The sequence below is a fragment of the Pipistrellus kuhlii genome, unplaced genomic scaffold (genome assembly GCF_014108245.1).
Source record: "Pipistrellus kuhlii isolate mPipKuh1 unplaced genomic scaffold, mPipKuh1.p scaffold_m20_p_3, whole genome shotgun sequence".
NCBI classification, from domain to species: domain Eukaryota; kingdom Metazoa; phylum Chordata; class Mammalia; order Chiroptera; family Vespertilionidae; genus Pipistrellus; species Pipistrellus kuhlii.
The window spans coordinates 14,095,675-14,116,508 of NW_023425529.1; the positions used below are offsets into that span (position 1 = coordinate 14,095,675).

Below are 20,834 nucleotides of genomic sequence, written 5' to 3' on the forward strand. Positions count from 1 at the left end.
CTATACTGAGAATGAAATTGTATCTGTAGCACCTCCTGAGTATCGCCCTTACATAGTAGGTACTCAATGAGTGTTAGTGTCCTTTCTTCTCCTCACACAAGTACCATCTATTGCTACCTTCTAATGTCTCCCTATGTCTGACATGTAATACATTTCCTTCGGGGGGGGGGAGGGGGAATAAGTAGAGTCAAACTATCATCAGTCTACCCTACCTGTGCATACCCTCGGGCTTCTGTTATTCAAATAAATTTCCTACTGGTTATTTCTTCTTATATTTTATTGATGCTTCTATTTTCATAGCCATACTTAGAATTTTTGTTAAGTAAATACATAATCAAGAGAATGAATTTTGTAAAACCTTTTTATAAAAAGTGAACATGCTTTCACACAGGTATATCTAATTATATTTTCATTTCCTTTGAGTAGTGAAATATCAAAAACAGAATTCCTCCTTAGAGAGTACATTAAATATGGATTTTTTCTGATGAAATTGTCTCCAAAACATTGGCAAATCAGGCAAGCGCTGAGAAGGGCAAAGCTGTCAAAAAGCAGAGACAAAATAGAGGAGAGTCTTTCCACAATATTAACAAGTGAGTCACATTCTTCATTTCAATTTCGGTAAATGTCCCTAATTCTAAAATGTTTAGTTTCGATGTTTATTTGCTGATTATTAATAGTCAGAATTTCTATTTCAAGCACAACCTGAACAAGGATTCTCACTGTCTCTGTTATAATATATTATTAATTTGGAAACTCGGGTTAATTTCAGATATAAAGCAGTAAAAATATATACATTGAGCCGTAGAAAGTATATTATTTACAGATGATATGATAGCATACCTAGAAACTCCCATCCATAAACACCTTAAAAAACTATTTGAGCCCTTGCTAGCTTAGCTCAATGGATACAGCATCGGCCTGCAGACTGAAGGGTCCCAGATTTGATTCCAGCCAAGGGCACGTGCCTGCGTTGCAGGCTCGGTCCCCAGTAGGGGTCATACAGGAGGCAGCTGGTCAATGATTCTCATCATTGATGTTTCTATCTCTCCTTACTCCCTTCCTCTCTGAAAGCAATAAAGATTTCTGTCAAGGGCATGTACTTGGTTGTGAGCACATCCCCAGTAGGGGGTATGTATGCAAGAGGCAGCTAATCGATGATTCTCTCTCATCGATGTTTCTAACTCTCTCCATCCCTCTCTCTTCCTCTCTGTAAAAAATTAATAAAATATTTTTTTAAAAGAAATATATATTTTTAAAAACCACAATGATTTGAGTAAATGAACACAAAGTCAGTTATATTTATTACCTAAATAAAGCAATGAATCCAGAGCAGTGAACGGCTCACACTGAGATTTTAGAGGTTATAACCTACTGATGCAGGAGATAGAGACCTCCTCGTGCCCTGGAGGAGCTCTGCCTGCTCCAGAGACCAGTCCTTGCTGTCTACATCCTAAGTTTATTGGATACGATGTCCCCTTCTTATATCTCTGTCCCTGGAAGCTTTTACAATGATGCTACTTTCACTCGAAGACAAAGTTCTAATTTTCAGAAGTGGGTCATCCCTCTTTCTTTTCCATTTCTAGAATTCAGGAAAATAGACTACAGCGAGAGCTCCAAGAAGATATCGGTTTCAGGAGAACATCCACGGAGAAAAAGTAGCCAAGGTATCATGAGAGATCTGAGACTTCACTCACAAAAGTAAGACCAGAAAAGGTGCCCATCTCCCAGTGGAGATCAAGGACCTGTAAGCTCACCTGGAAAAGAGAGGGCAGAAAAGTGAGACCTGCTGTGGTTTCAAGACAGAATAGCAGAAAGAGCCGCTGGAAGTCCTAAGAGTGTTGGTGTAAGAAAAGATGGTCTGGGGAGACCCGGGTGGCACTGGATGAAAAGACCTGAGATCACTTTGCCCACTGCTCAGTTCCAAATCAGAATCGGGTGTGGACATGATGTGAGGGGACCAAGTGCATGTAGACGTGGGGGGAACATGTGCATGTAGACATGGGGGGAACAGGTGCATGTAGACGTGGGGAGAACATGTGCATATAGACATAGGGGAACATGCATGTAGACGTGGGGAGAACATGTGCATGTAGACATAGGGGAACATGCATGTAGACATGGGGGAACACGTGCATGTAGACATGGGGGGAACATGTGTATGTAGATGTGGGGGAACACGTGCATGTAGATGTGGGGGGAACAGGTGCGCAGGTGACTTGAATGTGTCGATGGTAGGTTTCTCCACCACATGTAACAATTGAAGTGTCCATCATTTTTTCCCTTCAATTAAAAAAAAAAACAACCCTGTGATTAGAAACATATATGATTAGGTAACAATAGAACCATGGCTCTTATTTCACAATTTATGTCCCTGATTTATGACACGTATCGTTTTGGGCAAATGCCCTCCGGCCCCTACCAGTGTGCCTTTGATTTTATTCTTATGCTTGGAATCCAATTTCCATAGAATAAAAGAGCTTCATTTTCTATTATTATAATTCTAATATATATATATATATATATATATATATATATATATATATATATATATATATATATTTAAGTAATGGGAATATCAGTGCAGAATAATGAGTATCTTACACCCAGTAACAAAAATTAATTTCTAATTATATGTTATTTCTTTTCCCCTCCACCATCACCAATGACGTGGACTTCGCTTGGACATTGTGAGCAGGAAAACAACTCAGCAAGTACTCTTCCACCCTAGAGGACGACGAGCCGGCCTTATCAGAGTACAATACTTGCTTGATGACCTCTCTTGGGAACAATGTTTTTCACCAAATATCTCTCTTAGCCTTTTCTTTATCACACTGCCACAGAGCCACACCCATCCTAACAGATATTGGAGTTCGTGGTTGCCATTTCTGTGTGCTCCTGAGGTGACTGAGTTCTCATAGGCCTCCCTGCATTCCCTGGGAAGTGCCTGCAGCTGCTGTTTGCAGAAACTGCCTGTCCCCTGCACCTTGGGTCTTTGTCTCTCAGAGTCTACTGCCCAACTATTCATTAGGTTACTCTGCTGGCCTCTGTGTTTGCAATTCACCACGTCATTCAGAACGGAGGTAGTAGGAACATACAGCATTGTTGTTTGTTTCAACCCTGGATACCCCAAGGGAGCTTTAAGAAAATATAATTGATGCCCAGGTTGGGTACCCCAGCCCCAAGGAAAGGATCTGGGCCAGTACCACAGCATCCATGACAGTCATACATGACAAAAGTCAACGCAGGTACTGTGCTCTGAATTTCAGGGGCACTATGGCATTTAGCAATCACCTTTGTTTTTAATTGAATGTTTATTTTGAGGTAATTATAGATTTACGAGTGATTATAAGAAACTAGAGGCCTGGTGCATGAAATTTGTGCCCGGGGGGAGGGTATCCCTCAGCCTAGCCTGCACCCTCTCCAATCTGGGACCCCTTGACGGTTGTCTGACTCACAATCCAGGACTGCTGCCTCCCAACTGCTTGCCTGCCTGCCTGCCTGATTGCCCCTAACTGCTTCTGCCTGCCAGCCTGATTGACACATAACTGCTTCCCTGCAGGCCTGGTTGCCCCCAACTGCCCTCCCCTGCAGGCTTGATCGCCCCCAACTACCCTCCCTTTTAGACCTGGTTCCTCCTAACTTCCCTCCCCTGCTGGCCATCTTGTGGCATCCATCTTGTGTCCACATGGGGGCAGCCATCTTGTGTGTTGGAGTGACGGTCAATTTGCATATTACTCTTTGACTAGATAGGTTTAGATAGGATAGAGGCCTGGTACACGGGTGGGAGCCAGCTGGTTTGCCCTGAATGGTGTCCTGGATCAGGGTGGAGGTTCCCTTGGGGCATGAGGCAGCCTGGGTGAGGGGTCTATGGTGGTTTGCAGGCCCTGGTATCTGGGGTTTACTTATCTTCTATAATTGAAACTGTAGCCTTGAGCAGAGCCAAGCCTTCTGTTTGCTCCATGGCTGCAGCCATTTTTGTTGGGATTTATTTATCTTCTATAATTGAAACTTTGTAGTCTTGAGTGGAGGCCTGGGCCTGCAAGGGTGTACAGAGAGCTTGGCTTCCTCCATTGCCTGGGAATCCCAAGCTTCCTGCTCACACAGTGGCTGCACCCATCTTGGTTAGATTAATTTGTATACTCGCTCCTGATTGGCTGGTGGGTGTAGCTTGTGGGTATAGCGGAATGATGATTAATTTGCATATTATTCTTTTATTAGATAGGATAATGTAGAAAAACCCTATGTCCTCTTTACCCAGATCCCCTTAATGGTGACATCTTGTAGAAGTGTAGAACAATATCACAACCAGGATATTGCCATTAATATAGTCAATGTATTTGAGACAATCAAATACAGAACATACCCAAAAGGATTCTTCATGTTGCCTCTTTATAATCGCATTCACTTCCCCCTCTCCACCTCCCCTAGTCCCTGGCAACCACTAAAGTGTTCTCTATTTCTATGATTTTTATCATTTTAAGAATGTTATATAAATGGAATCACACACTATGTAACCTTTTGGGATTGGATGTCTTACTAAGCATAATTCTCTGAAGATTGATCCAAACTGTTGGGTATATTAATAATTGTTTTTTTTTTGTTTTTTTTTCTGAGTAGTATGGACACACTACAATTTAATTATTCACTCACTGGAGAACATCTAGATTGGTTCCAATTTGGGGCTATAATGAATAAAATTACTGTAAATGTATTTATACAACTTTTTGTGTAACATAGTTCATTTCTCTAGGATAAATGCCTATACTACAATTGCTGAGATGGATAGTTGATACAAGTTTAGTTTTTAGAGAAACTGCCAAATTGTTTCCCAGAGTGTCTGTACCATTTTACATTCCCACCAGCAATGTATTAGGGATCCAGTTTCTTTACATCATCATCAGTATTTGGTATTTTCACTGTTTTCTTGCTTTAACTATTTTGATAGATGTGTATAACTTACTGTGCTTTTGATTTGCATTTCCCTAGTAGCTGATGGTGTTGAACATCTTTTCATGAGTTTGTTTGTATCTTTATATCCTCTTAGGTGAAATGTCCATTCATGTCTTTTGCTCGTTTTCCAACTGGATTAACTGTTGGGTTTTGAGAATTCTTGACATATTTAGATACTAGTACTTTGTGATTTTGTGGTTTGCAAATATTTTCTCTCAGTCTGTAGACTGTCCTTTCATCCTTTCTATTCTTGGTTCCTATGATTTTATTCTTTCATGTATCTCTCTCCCCCAACCCATTGACTCACTTTCTCCATCATCACTGCCCTCTACTTGAAAGTTCCTACTTTTTAAATATTTCAATCATTTTCAATACATCCTTCTTAAAGAATTTTTCCAGAGCCACATAATTATTCTTTGATGATATAAATTATCACCCAGAGCCAACATTTTTTCATTGGAAGATGTTTTTAAAAATAAAATCTGCTCTTTAAAAAGCAAATATGGTATCACTCAGGGTTACAAGCTTGCTTTTGAAGACTAAGGCGCTTTCCATTCCCAAGAAGACTGAGTTAAAGTGGACAAAATTGATGTGGCAATGTAGGTTGACATGTGTCTCAGAGAAAATTACCTGACTTTATAGATGCACCTCAAATAATTGGTGCCATCTGGTATAGCTCTTCCTGGTGGACTCATTGTTGGCATACATCACCCTTGTCTGGGTGAATCTAGTTTTCTTTGACATACTCATGGAATCCATTGCTTCCTGAGATACGCAGTTCCCTAAAAGGCTAAGCAGCCTATTGAGAAAACAATTAGGTTTCAGGTTCCAAAGAAAATTTAGAAGTGAAAGCAAACCTGTTGACAGAAAATGACTCAAAAATCAGGCATCTTATTTTTTTTTCTTTTCTTTTACAGAGAATCTGTAAGTTCAGAGGAAGACACTTTGGAGTGCTTGATAGATGATGAAATAGAATATGAAGTGGTAACCAGATTATATTTCTTGATTTAAATACTGTGTTTGGTAAAATATTCATTTCTTCTTTTGAAATTAAAATTTCCTATTCCAACTATTCCATAACTTTCCAGAGGAAAAATGATTTTGATACTGTTCCTCAGTTGTATATATAGTTCATCTTTGTCATGAGACATTTTATGAAAAATAAATGCTAAAGTAGGTAATAATTTTGGAGACATGTTACCTACATTATTCTTCTAAAAGAAATAGCCACTTTCTGGCTGCGTATTATTTCACTAGAGGTCCAATGCATGAAATTCATGTGTGGGTACAGTCCCTAGACCTGGCCTGTGATCAGGGCCATCTTCCTCAGCTGCCAGCAGCCACTGCCACCCACTCCTGGTTCCCGTTCACCATTGAGGGATCGGAGTCTGCTGGCCAGGAGGAGGGACCAAGAAGTGGTCAGTGTGCCTCATAGCGACTGGTCGAGTGGTCATTCTGGTTGTTCCACCATTCTGTTGATCTGCATGTTACTCTTTTATATATACAATACTACAGGCCTGGTGCATGAAATTCATGCATGTGGGGGGAGGGGTGGGAGGACATGGGAGGGGGGTGTTCCTCAGCCCAGTCTTCACCCTCTCCAATCTGGGACATCCTTCTCACAATCCAGGACTGATGGCTCCCAACTGCTCACCTGCTTGCTCCCTGATGACCCCTAACTTCTTCTGTCTGCCAGCCTGATCACCCCCTAATCATTCCTGTGCCAGCCTGATCAATGCCTAACTGATCTCCTAGCGGCCCAGTTGCCCCTAACTGCCCTTCCCTGCCAGCTTGGTCACCCCAAACTGTCCTCCCCTACAGGCCTGGTTCCCCCAACTTCCCTTCTCTGCAGGCCTTGTCACCCCCAAACTTCCCTCCCTTGAGGCCTGGTTCCTTCTAACTGCTTTCCCCTGCTGGCCTGATTGCCACAACTGCCCTTCCCTACTGGCCATCTTGTGTGTTGGAATGATGGTCAATTTGCATATTACTCTTTTATTAGGATAGATTAGGGCTTGAGATATATTGAGGAACTAAACTGCAAGATAAATTGACATTCAATAAAATAGCTCTTCATGGCTACAAGATTGACTCTGAGCTAACTCCGCCCTAAATATGATACAGAAACTCTAAAGGAACACAAAACACTTTATTCTAAAAATATATTTTTATTGATTTCAGAGAGGGAGAGGGAGCTAGGAACATCAATGAAGAGAGAATCACTGATCAGCTGCCCCCACTGGAGATTGAGTCCGCCTCCCGGGCATTTGCCCTTGACTGGAATCAAATCTGGGCCCTTCAGTCCACAGGCCAACATTCTGTCTGCTGAGTCAAATCAGCCGGACAAAAAAACACTTTAAAACACCATCCATTATTATATAAAGCACACCTTATCCAAGGCATCTTTTCTTTTATGACGGTAAAAAAAAAAAAAATACTATCGTAACTATTTTTAAGTGTATGGCAGTGTTAACTACTATATATGCAAACTATTGTGCAATAGATCCCTATAACTTTTCATATTGCAACACTGGAACTCTACACCCATTGAACAATTCCTCTAACCCTCTCCCTCTAGCTCCTGGTTACCACTGTTCTAAGAGTTTTATTACTTTAGATAACTCATGAAAGTGGATTCATGCGGTATTTGTCCTTTTGTGAATAGTTTAGCTTCTTAGCATATTTTCTATGTTCATCCATGTTGTAGCATGCTACAGGATTTCTGTCTTTTTATGGTTAGCATTCCATTGTATGGATATACCACATTTTCTTTATCCATCCATTCATTGATAGACATTTAGGTTGTTTTCACCTCCTGGCTATAGGAAATGTGATTAATATGGGTGTATAAAAATTAAACTTACTTAAAATAATGCCTACTTAAACGTAAAATTTTGGAAAATGTAAAATAATTAAAACTAGGGGAGAAAATGGCCTTCATGCAGCCCCCATCTTTATCTTCCTTCTACTTCTCCCCCCTTGCCTTTCCCTAGACCCCTTTCCCTTTTCCTGCCCTGCTTCTCCTGCTTCATCCTTGCTTCTCTTTTCCTCTCCCACTTTTTCCACTTTCCCAATACCTTTCATCTCCCCTGCCACCCCCAATGCCCCTTCTTGAGGCCAGCACTCCCGGGGAAAGAGGCTCCTTTGCCATCTCCACCCATGTCTCCCTCACAGTCAGCCTGTATTCCAGAAAGCATTTTTCTAGATAAGTCATGTGTACCTAGGCAGCATGGTGTTAAGTGAATTATATTCTTCATTATTGATTCATTAGGAGCCAGAGATTTATTTCAAAGAACCAGAAGAGCTACTTCAAGTCCTCACGGAGCTGGAGGAGCAGAATCTGACCTTGGTACAGTATTCCCAAGATGTAGATGAAAACCTTGAAGAAATGAATAAAAGAGAAAAATTTATACAGGATAAAGTGTAAGTCATTGAAAACAAGTAGATTTACCCTATTACGCGAATTCTAACCAGAGACAGAGTCCAACTTACTCACGAGGGGGTCCTTCCTAGTGGTCTCTCCGGATTTAAGATGAAATATTTATGAACGATATTTCCATTGCAGAGTATGAAGAGTCGAAGCTATATTTACACAGAATAGACTAGCTTTAGTTTCATTTTAGACCCTATTTCCTTTCACAGGTCAAAATATTTTCCCAACTAGCAATAATAAAAGATTCAAAAGAACGGAAGTGTCACTTACTGCCTTAATTTTCGTTCACACCCATTTCTCCCTATCATCAGGCTTTGGGAGATAGTGCTAACAAATGCATTTCCCTTGGCTGTGACTCCCCTCGGCAAAACAGCTTTTTTGGTTACTTAAATATTGTATCTTTTTGTAATATGCACATCAATGTATCAGGGCTATGGTAAAAGGGACTTCTGTCAGGGGAAGGAGGCTGAGTTGATGACTCATGACACCCCTTCCTATTGTAAAATTTTATATGATTACCATTTTGGTAAACAGCTCTGAGTCGCAGAGAACAGATCTTTATACCTACCTATTGTAAAACTGTGTAGAAGCTTCTTCAGAACAGTCTTCTGGGCCGGAAGGTAGAAGTCTTCTTAAATGTCCAGTTAAATTGAACTTTGGAACAGATGAACTTGTTCAGAAGTTATAAAAAATCATGCTCTCACAGCCACCTGTTACCACTAATGTATCCTTTTAATCCATGCCTCCTCTCTGTCCTCACAGCTATGGTGCCCCCATCTACAATATGATGGGGGGGGGAGGGGGAGGACAGGTGGGCATGGTTGGGCAGGAAAAGGGGATCCATGTCCGAATCCATCTCCAGATCTCTATCGGAATGTCTAGGAGAGGGAGTCGGGAGTCTATTTGGAACCCTGGTTTGGGAATGCAGACAAGATCTCACCACAACTTGAGTTCTCGACACCTTGGCTTTGCTGCTCTACTGGGGGAGTCAGGGAAGGTAGCCGAGGGGAAAAAAAGGCTTCCTGATGGGGGTTCAAAGCAGCCCCTGTGCATTTGTCCCATTTTAACCTGAGAAGTTGCATGTATGTTGGCAATGTCTTCAAATATAAACTCAGATTTGGCTGGCTACACATAGGCTTGCTAACACATGATTTGGAAGAGTATTGACACTCCTGGGTGATGTTTTATTGCACCAAACCACCTATTACAGATAAGCCTCTTTTGTCATAGAAATTCAAACATCGAGTTCCTTTTGGAGCAGAAGGAAGTGCTGAAAGAGAACTGCGTGAGAGAAGAGGAAAAAGCAGCAGAACTGGAGTTAAGGTCCAGGCTATTTAGTTTTGGAGAATTTAATTCAGATGCCCAGGTAAGCATTCTTTGCCTATAGTAATCTTAAGTTTGGCTCATGATAAGAATTTGCATTTACCTCAGCACTAAGCACTGGAATGGGAGATAGAAAAGTAAACAAGTGTCAGGTTGATGACAAAGGCAGAAAATAACCTTGCCAGTACGTAACAGTCCACTTACAGAGTAGACACAAAGGATTAAAACTGGCATTGGGGTTCTATTAAAATGTTGCTCTAATTATGACCAAGTATGATGTTGAGATTTTCCCCCATAAAGACATTTCTTTTAGGCAGAGTGTATGCTAGTACATATGAAGTAGCTCACTGCCTGTGATCATTTTGGTAGAAACCTGAGTAAATAACTGACAAAGGACTGAATCAACACAATGGGATATATGACCAACACCGAGCTTATAATAAATTTTGCCCCCTGTAAGGCTTGTGTATAGTCATTGTGGGAGGACCTGTAACACAGGCTAATGTGCTCATTTGCTTACATGTTAGTTTCTCCCAGCAGGATGCAAACCCCTCGAGGGCAGGGATTTCTTACCCTTCTTCACTAAGTTTAGTGTCCCTAAAGGAGGTGCTCAATAAATGTTTGTTGAATGAATGATTAGGTTAGTTTCTAGACCTACAACTCCAACTTGCATTGGTTTTTCTTGTAAAAATCGTAAGGATAAAAATTCATGCTAATATGTTATGTTAAGATCACATTTGTTTCAAGCAAAAGTAGATTCAGGGGAACTGTATCAGATGACTGTTCTTCCTACCCGTTGGTAGGCAGGGTTACCAAAAGTACCCATCCTTCCTCCCCACACACACACTTCCTTTGGCCTTCTGATTTGCATATTCCCTCCAGATTGGCTGGTGGGCATAGTGGAGTGATGGTCAATTTGCATGTTCCTCTTTTAGGAGGGGCTATGGTCAGGTTGCACACTGTTAGAACAAGAAATGTGGTTCCTCAATGCTGGTTTTTAAACCATTTAAAAAAATTGTGATAAAATATACATAACATAAAATTTACCATTTATCCATTTTAAGTGTTAAGATTCAGTATTGAATATATTCACAATATTGTGGAACTTTCACCACAATTGATAGAATTTTTCATCATCCCAAATAGAAACTCTGAACAGTTCTAGTATTTCCCCATTCCTCCATCTTCCCAGCCTACTTTCTTCCTCTAGAAATTCACCTACTTGAAATCACACAATATTTGTCCTTTTATGTCACTTAGCATGTTTTCAAGGTTCATCCATGTTATAGTGTGCATCAGAATTCCTTTGATGGCTGAAAATATCCTATTGTATTTATTTACCACGTTATTTACCCATTCATCTGTTGTTGGTCAATTTGCATGTTTCTCTTTTATTAGTGTAGATCAGTGGTCGGCAAGCTCAACAGAGCCAAATATTAACAGTACAATGATTGAAATTTCTTTTGAGAGTCTATATTTTATTAATTTTTTACAGAGAGGAAGAGAGGGGGACAGAGTTAGAAACATCGATGAGAGAGAAAAATCGATCAGCTGCCTCTTGCACACCCCCTACTAGGGATGTGCCCGCAACCAAGGTACTTGCCCTTGACCTGGGATCCTTGACTCTGCAGGCCGACGCTCTATCCACTGAACCAAACCGGCTTCAGCGAGAACCATTTTTTTTAAACTTAAACTTCTAACTACCATTTCTTCAAAATACACTTGTCCAGGGTGTCATATTTTGAAGAAGAGCCACACTCAAGGGGCCAAAGAGCTGCATGTGGCTCGTGAGCTGCAGTTTGCCGACCACTGGTGTAGATAAACAGTTGCACCTAATTTTGATAGTCACAAAATTATCAGTTACTTTGGCGCTATGGTCAATTATGATCTATAAAATCAATTTTATTCTTTCCAAAATTTCCACGCTTCTAACTGTACTTAATCCCCTAAAAATACTTTTCACTAATTCAATATATTACTTCGATAGTACAATTTTAAATTCAGGCATAGATTTACATATATGTATTTTATTGATTTTTTACAGAGAGGAAGAGAGAGGGATAGAGAGCTAGAAACATCGATGAGAGAGAATAATCTATCAGCTGCCTCTTGCACGCCCCTTACTGGGATGTGCCTGCAACCAAGGTACATGCCCTTGACCGGAATCGAACCTGGGACCTTTCGGTCTGCAGGCCGATGCTCTATCCACTGAGCCAAACCGGTTTCGGCTAAATTCAGGCATAGATTTAATGTAATATTCAAACGTGCACAAATCATAAGTATAACTCTCAAAGAATTTCCTCAAAGTAAGCACAGCCCTGTACCTCTCCCTAGATCAGGGAATACATCATGGTGTACCACTCCCTAGATCAGGGAATACATCATGGTCAGCGCTCCCAGAAGCTGCTTTTTCCATCCCTTGAAGGTGACCACTGCCCTCACTTTTCCCACCACCAATTAGACTTTATACTTTTGAACTTGAGATAGATGGAATCGTGTAATATGTCTGGCTTGCCTGGCTTCTTTCTCTCAACATTACGTTTGAGATTCATTCATTTTGTATAGCAGCTGTTTGCTCATTTCCATTGGACATGAAATGGAATGTAAGCTATTCCATCGTTTAATTTGCAGAATGCAGTCACCTCTGGTTTAATTTTCCTTTCAACAGGAAAATTCAATTGGGAGAGTTGTTTACATTAAGCACACAGTAGAATGAGACATGGATAAGAATTACAGAATCCTTGAGTTGGAAAGGAACTTTGAATGACATCTAGACATCTCCCCATTCCTATCCAATTTTGATAACCATGACTCCTTCTATTTATTGCTCTGGTCAGATCACTTCCCATTTCCTTTGGAAGGCATCCGAAGTTCTTATCCTGGTAATCTTCTACCACCCTGCCCCACTGAACCTCAGGAAGCAGGCACACAAGCTCTGGGGTGGGCCTGCCACCTCGTGGCAGCTCCAGGGGTTGGCCTGACATTGTCAAGAGTAGGCCTGCCATCTTGAACTTCCTTTTTCTTTGCCCTATGCTCATGAGAGCCAGGTCCTCAATCTCTTTTTCATGAGCACTTTCTTTAACCTCATTCCCTGATTCTATTTCTCACTCTGTTCTAACCTTAAGAAAACCTCTCTCCTTGACATTCCCTCTTATTTGACAGGAAGAACTTAAAAACAAACACACATACACAAAAGCTACTGCCCATCCACTGCTAAAACACTTCAGTGTTCAAGAAGACGCCTTCAGAACTTTCCGTCAATTAACCATTCTCACGTTAAAGTTGATTTTTCTCAGAACTAGTGTTCAATGTATTTTTGAAATGACTCACATTGCAACAATACTGTTTTTTCATATCCAATGTACACATCAGTCCTTTGATGGGTTACTTTACCTTTCATTTTTCTGTTTCTAAAGAAATGTGCTGTTAATACAAATAAGAAATACAATAGTTGTTATTTAGAAAGGGAGAGGAAAAAAATAAGCTGAATGGCAAATAGGACTTTTGCCTTTTTTACTTTTTATATTATTTCATACTTCCCTGTGTTCTTTATAAAGCATATTTTAATATAAATAGGAAATAGAAAAAAATTGGGGGGAAATGGGGGCTTTCTGGTAAATAGAATCATTGGAAAGGTGCTCAAAGTAGGAGGTGGGAGAAACAAGCTGCTGAAAGTCACCTCCTGGTAATAGATCTTGACTGGTAATTGTTGGTGGCGTGTAAGGAGTCCCATGACTCCAGGAGCCACATCTGTCTTGAGTGTTATTTTTCCTCCTTGGCTTCATGGTGATTCTCATCTTCTTGAGCAGAAGCAGGCATTCGGGCAGACTGCTATGTGGAGACAGCTTAACCTTGCCCAGCAGTTTATTGAGACCCTCTTAACTGCGAATGCCGGGTCCCCAGAAGAGAAAGAGGATGAAAATTATCTTTCGGGCCCGAAAAACATCCCGAAACAAGTTTCCTACAAGCTCGAGCATATCAACTACGTGTTAAAACGGAGGAGTAGCCAGGTACAGGGATCAGCAAGGTTTGGCCTGCGCCTCTGTTTAGACTAGAATACTGCAATGACTTCCCAATGGAGAGAGTGAAATTTAAACCTCCCCAAAGGCTTTTGTAGGCCAGCCAGGGAATCTGTTTTCTTGTAACTTCTTTTCCTCTGAGAGAAGGCATTCATTTATTCAGCAAACATTTAGTAAAGTGCATAGTTATGTGCAAGGTGCTATTTTAGGTATAAGTGTCAACCTAAGAAATAGCTCCTGCCCTCCAGGTGCTTACAGCCTAGAAAGGGAGATAAGGCATACATGCAAATAACTACTACGGCAGGATGATTATAGTTCTAGCAATTAAGACCAGTGGTTGGCAAACTGCGGCTTGCGAGCCACAAGCCGGCTCTTTGGCCCCTTGAGTGTGGCTCTTCCTCAAAATACCATGGCTTGGGAGAGTCTATTTTGAAGAAGTGGCAGTTAGAAGAAGTTTAAGTTTAAAAAATGTAGCTCTCAAAAGAAATTTCAATCGTTGTACTGTTGATATTTGGCTCTGTTGACTAATGAGTTCGCCAACCACTGAATTAGATTAACAAATGCAAAAAAGGGGGCTCATCTGCAGTGCTGCGAGGAAATGCATTGTCGTGGCAACATAGGATTTTATAATAAATGTGTATGTCACCTCTACTTGAATGCCCAGGGAATCAGATATACAAAAAATCACAATTTTAATTACTTTTATGCATAGAATAAAATATTTTTAAAGAAAATAATCCAAGATGTTACTGTAGCAATGATCTGACTACAAATTGTTATAAATATCATTGCTGCATTTTTCTCACTCTTCGAAGTCACACTGAAGTTTTTCTTTTAACCAAGGAAACATTTAGTATTACATAAAAGCCTTTTCATTATACTATTATAAAAAAGAACTTTACATTTATTGAACAAGCAAATAGTGATGTGATGTTGTTTTCTACTTTCCTTTCCTTCTCAATCCCAGGAAAAACTGATAGACTCTCTTAGTAGAAAAATTAATCAAGTATACAGATTCTGTATCGGAGATAGTGAGGTTAGCAGCCTCAACCCAATCCAAAAGCTGATAAAAGTAGAGTCTCGACTGGTGGAACTGAGTGATCTCATTGATTCCATTCCGAAAGAAAATGTGGACGCAATTGAGAGGATAAAACAAAAAGAACGACGGCAAAAGTAAGTCTTATATAAATGTAGTGAATGACTTAATGAGTAGTTGTTTTATCTTGGATTCCACATTTAGCAAATCTCTATTATATGGCAAAGATAATCACATAGAGACACAGTGGGAGGAACCAAACCTAGCCCTGCCCTCCTCATAGAGCTATTTCTTAGTGGGAAGACACATTCACCAACTATTATCCTATATAATAAAAGGATAATATGCAAATTGATAGAACGACTGGTTGCTATGACACACACTGACCACTAGGGGGCACGCACTCAACGCAGAAGCTGTCTCCTGGTGGTCAGTGCGCTCCCACACCGGGGCATCCCGCTCAGCCACAAGCTGGGCTGATGGCTGGTGAGTGCAGCAGCAGTGGCGGGAGCCTTTCCTGCCTCTGTGGCCTAAGCCATCAGTCGGACATCCTCAAGGGCTCCCGGATTGCTAAAGTGTGCAGGCCGGGCTGAGGGAACCTCCCCTGAGTACATGCATGTTGTGCACTGGGCCTCTAGTTATGAAATAAATGTGCCATTACCAATGGAACATGAGCACTGAGAAGGAACCAGATGACCAGAAAGTTCATCAGATGCAACTTTCAGTTTATCTGTTAAAATAGCAGTAATGACTTGTGGGGTTCTTGTGAGGATTAAATTAAATGATCTGTATAAAAGCAATAAAGCGATAAGATTAGCCATTATTATTAGATATTTTTTACTGCTTACTCTATTACTGGTGGATGTGGGATACTGCTTCCCACAGATAAAAATGAAGTCCAGAATAGATTAAGGTGATATTAAGACATCAAATATAAGGCAAATGTTTGAAAATTATAAAGATTACTCCTTCCATTACATGACCTATAATTAATTACACTAATAACTAATAACACTTGTATCTTTTTTTTTTTAACATGTACTTTTATCTGAGAGGAATGGGGAAGGAGATAGAAACATCAATCACGAGAATCATTAATTGGGTACCTCCTGCATGCCCCCTACTGGGGATCTAGCCCACAACCTGGACATGTGCCCTTGACTAGAATCGAACCTGGGGCCCTTCACTCTGCAGGCCAATGCTCTATCCATTGAGCCAAAACAGCTAGGGTCTCTTATATCTTTCCCCCCCCCCCAGCAAAAATAGTCATCCAAGGATAATTACAACTTATTTTCAGTAGTGATACATAAATCTAATTCCAATTGTTTATTGTTCTTATCAAGAGAATTTTAGTTGATTTTCCCTATGGTTTGGAGGCACTTAACATAATATCTGATCTGGCATAAAAATATTTAATAAATATTAACTCTTAAAATTAAATGTTTCCATAAAATAGCTCTCGCTTATTGAGTGCCTATTCTGCATTAGGCATTGGAGTATAAAGATTGTCTTAGGTCAGTAGTCGGCAAACTCCTTAGTCAACAGAGCCAATTAACAGTACGATGATTGAAATTTCTTTTGAGGGCTACATTTTTTAAACTTAAACTTCTTCTAACTGCCACTTCTTCAAAATAGACTCTCCCAGGCCATGGTATTTTGAGGAAGAGCCACACTCAAGGAGCCAAAGAGCCGCAAGTCGCTCTCGAGCCATGGGGAGCTGCGGTTTGCCAACTACTGGTCTAGGTCATCTAATTTTATCATCACAGCCCTAAAAAAAAAAACAAAAAAAACAAGACAAATTGTATTTGTTGGTCTTAATTTGAGAATATCAGTCAAAAAGATTAACTGGAAAATGCACTTTTGTGGTAATTCACTTAACTACATCCTTGTGACTAGTGTACTTTTCTGAATATTTTAAATAAGGGAGGGGTGGATAACTGGGTTAATTGAAGTGACCGTTGTACAGATTAACTGTGATGTGCTGAAATTGAGTGATGAGAAGGCTTTATTGAGGTGCTTATTTAGACTCAAGAGGGGATAGATTTTTACTTCTTCCAAAATAGTGGCATGCAATTTCTCCTCATCTCATCAGAAATCAGATGTGTTATTGAGATTTCACCTGAATATTCAAAAGCCATGGTTATGGGTGAAGATGAATTATTACTTCCCTTTAACCTTAATGGAAATAATATTCAGATGGGTCATTTAAATATTTAGAACATTTTCCCCTCTTGACAGGTTTCGTGAAGAGAAAATGAGAGAAAAACAGAAACACCAAGAAGAAAGGCTAAGAGCTGCTCTGGAAAGAGCAGTAGCACAACCAAAGAAAAAGGTTTGTGTTTTGCTATTAATAGGTCCAGCCGCATCGAAGTGTGAGTGCTTCTGGGTATAAAAACAAAATATCTAATTCACCGAATTTATCCAGGTTAAACTTCAGTAGTCTTTCATGCTCAGCTTCAATTGCTCTCTCTCTGGTTCCTTGTTACTTTTAGAATAAGTCAAATTAGGCCTACTTTTTAGTAAAAGAATCCTGCCCCTTCCTCTCTTTCTTTCCTTCCAGGTATATGAAACCAGAAAAATTTAAAAACTAATTTTTTGAATAGGTAGTACAGACATATGATTCAAAGTTCAAAAAATACAAGAGTATTCAGTGAAAGTTGTCATCCTTAGTTCCTCCTACCTCAGAGATAAGCATTGCAAACAGTTTCATCTGCATCCTTCTTGAAATATCCTATGTATTTGTGTCAATTCTTCTTAATGATAGCTGAGAACCTTGTTTCTTTTTTTTTAATATATTTGATTGATTTTTTACAGAGAGGAAGGGAGAGGGATAGTTAGAAACATCAATGAGAGAGAAACATCCATCAGCTGCCTCTTGCACACCCCCTACTGGAGATGTGCCCACAACCAAGGCACATGCCCTTGACCGGAATCGAACCCAGGACCTTTCAGTCCTCAGGCAGATGCTCTATCCACTGAGCCAAACCGGTTTCGGCAGAACCTTGTTTCTTCCACTTAACAATGGAAATAGTGAACCCAGAGAATCCTAGCTAAGAGTAATATGCAAATTGACCATCACTCCAACACACAAGTTGGCTGATCCCATGTGGTCAGATAGCTGCCCCCATGTGGACACAAGGTGGCTGCCACAAGATGACTAGCAGGGGAGGGTAGTTGGGAGGGACCAGGCCTGCAAGGGAGGGCATTTGGGAGCAATCGGACACAAGGTGGCTGCCACAAGATGACTAGCAGGGGAGGGTAGTTGGGAGGGACCAGGCCTGCAAGGGAGGGCAGTTAGGGGGGGACTAGGCTGCCAGGGGAGGGCAATTGGGAGCAATCAGCCTGTAGGGGAGGTCAGTTAGGGGCAACCAGATCAGCAGGAGAGGGCAGTTGGGATGTATGGTGATTGTATGGTTATTATAAATATGTGTATCAAAAGGTTATGATTACCTTATTTTATTTAAATAAGCATTTAAAGAGTCTGTACCCCTCTAGTTCAGGTGTTCTATGAACACTTGACTTGTCCTCTTCCTCCCCAAAGAGAATTAACCACTCATTATTCTCCCACATGTATGTGTACACTCCACTAAACCCACAAAATTGAAATTATTTATAAATATATCCTTTCTTCTAGACCATGAATGAATTTTATGACCTCTCTGTATCTCCACTGCCTAGCACACAGTGGATACTCAACAAATGTTTATTAACAGACTAAAAATGAGAATGAAAACTAAAACTGGAAAACAAAATAAAAATGGTGATCTGATAAATAGACAATGTATGAAAACCTGTGATAGAAGTTCTTACCTAGTTGAGATACTTCACAATGGAAATTTTCTGATAGTATTAATAACAAAAGTAACCAAAGGAGATCACCAATAGTAAAAAAAATCCGATTTTAGGAAGGAATTCAGGGGTTCTGTTCCCCTAAGGCAGTGGTTCTCATGCCCTTGGCTGAGAATCAAATCCAGGACTCTTTGGTCTGTGGCCAACGCTCTAATCATTGAGCCAAACTGGACAGGCAATTTTTTTTTTACATCTTGTATGTCTGTGGTACATTCATAACAATTGCTCAACCAGTACTGATAAAATGCCGTTTATAATGGCATTGATTTGTTTTATCGATAATGTGGGTTTTGGCAGATGGTTTTGTTTTTATTTTTGCAACCATTCTAATGCAATGACCCGTTAATACAGTTCCTCATATTGTGGTGACCCCCAACCATAAAATTATTTTCATTGCTACTTCGTAACTGTAATTTTGCTACTGTTAATGAATCGTAATGTAAATATCTGTAGTTTTCCGATGGTCTTAGGCTCTACAGCAGCAGTGACCCTTATGGTTGGGGGTCACAACATGAGGAACTGTATTAAAGGGTCGCGGCATTAGAAAGGTTGAGAATCACTGCTCTAAGAGCATTTTTGTTGCTATAATAATGGGGAGGAACTCTACTATTATTTAGTTCACTGGGGCCTGGAATGTCAAACATTCTGCAATGCAAGGGCCAGTCTCACATAGGGATAGTGGCTCCTCCCCCCCTTTAAATACATTTTATTGATTTACAGAGAAAGAGAGAGGGATAGAATTAGAAACATCGAGAGAACCATCAATCAGCTGCCTCTTGCACACCCACTACTGGGGATGTGCCCACAACCAAGGTACATGCCCTTGGCTGGAATTGAACCTGGGACCTTTCAGTTCCCAGGCCGACACTCTATCCACTGAGCCAAATAGGTTTCGGCGATAGTGCCCCTTTTGAGACACAATGGAGATGCCCCATCAAATCTCAAGTCCAATATTATATCATAGTTTTGTTATCCATTTGATAAAAATTCAGCTGTCAAAGCAAAACAAAAATGTTTACAGAGGAAAGACTAAAGATGATATAATTGAGTGTAGGCCCCAGAGAAAATGAATAGGTGTGAAACTAAGGATTTCCCTAAGCCTATCCTGGTGGGAACACCTCCAAGACCCATCAGGATTACTAATGTTTAAAATCAATCCCTATGTAATTGACTATTTACCACATTAAGCTGTATTATTCCTTGGAAAACCAAGTTAATATTAGTATTTTACTTATACTTTAACAGAAAAAGATTATTCTAAAGAATATTATTATTTCTTTCATTTCAGCTGGGAAGAAGACTTGTCTGTCGTTCAAAACCTATAACTGGTAACAAACGTCAACTACGTTTAGTCAGAGATACAAGAGCAAAATCAATAGAAGAAGAGTATTTTTTCACTTGAATTAGAAAGCAGTAAGGCCAAAGTGTTTTAAGCATATTTTAAAGATTCTGGTTTACAGTAACCAAAATATTCTCCCCCATATGCTTGCCTAATCAATGTGATGAAGACATGCCCCTGTCCCAAAGGTTATAGGATTGGAAATGGGGAGTTACTTTCTTTTGTGGAAGGCTTTTTATTATCTATTGCCTACGTATTATTCTAAATATTATACACCTATACTTTGATTTGTCTGAGTTGGGGATACACATCCGAAGTTATTTTATTGATGTAACTATCCGATTAATGATCATTAAACTGCAATAGTGGCATCCTCTGACAAAATAAGACTTTGAGGTTATGTCTCAGAACATAATTGTGACTGGTTTTTAATTCGTATTAAGTACTGTTCAGAAAATTAATCCTCTTAAATGGACAAACCTATCTTCAACCTAAATGTCAGTTCACAATTTCTGTTGTGCTGTATATCCACAATCATTTTCATTTTAATTGATGTTTCATTTTAGCTATATGTGTATACTGTTTAAGTGTACACTGTTATTTATCTATTACTAAGTAAAATAATATATATTAACGCTAAGAAAATAGTTCACTGTATAGATGTAAAAAATGGCTCAAAAAAACTTTAAAAGAAGCAATTGCATTTGAAAGGTCTCAGTTAATATATAATTACAAGAAAAGGGCTGAAATTCACCTTCATAAACATTTATAAAAAATATAAGTAATTCTCCCTTTTAGAAAAAAATAACAACACTGGACTTACGAAAGAAAACCAACTTGAATGAAACTGAGTAGCCTTTAAAGCCTTTCTTCTGTAAATAATTTTTC

The 20,834-nt window shown here is 39.9% G+C and overlaps 1 protein-coding gene across 1 annotated transcript in view; it reads left to right on the plus strand.

Annotated features, from left to right (window-relative positions):
- The window catches only part of CCDC38 (coiled-coil domain containing 38), a 30,707-nt gene extending 10,466 nt beyond the window's left edge, over window positions 1-20,241 (plus strand). The window contains exons 7-16 of the mRNA XM_045587423.1: window positions 427-590; window positions 1,584-1,664; window positions 2,693-2,753; window positions 5,868-5,934; window positions 8,219-8,370; window positions 9,611-9,746; window positions 13,513-13,713; window positions 14,690-14,895; window positions 16,997-17,090; window positions 19,896-20,241. Of these exons, the coding sequence (XP_045443379.1) occupies window positions 427-590; window positions 1,584-1,664; window positions 2,693-2,753; window positions 5,868-5,934; window positions 8,219-8,370; window positions 9,611-9,746; window positions 13,513-13,713; window positions 14,690-14,895; window positions 16,997-17,090; window positions 19,896-20,009 (1,276 nt within the window). The 3' untranslated portion in view covers window positions 20,010-20,241. The remainder of the gene's footprint in view (window positions 1-426; window positions 591-1,583; window positions 1,665-2,692; window positions 2,754-5,867; window positions 5,935-8,218; window positions 8,371-9,610; window positions 9,747-13,512; window positions 13,714-14,689; window positions 14,896-16,996; window positions 17,091-19,895) is intronic.
- Window positions 20,242-20,834: the final 593 nt, after the last annotated feature.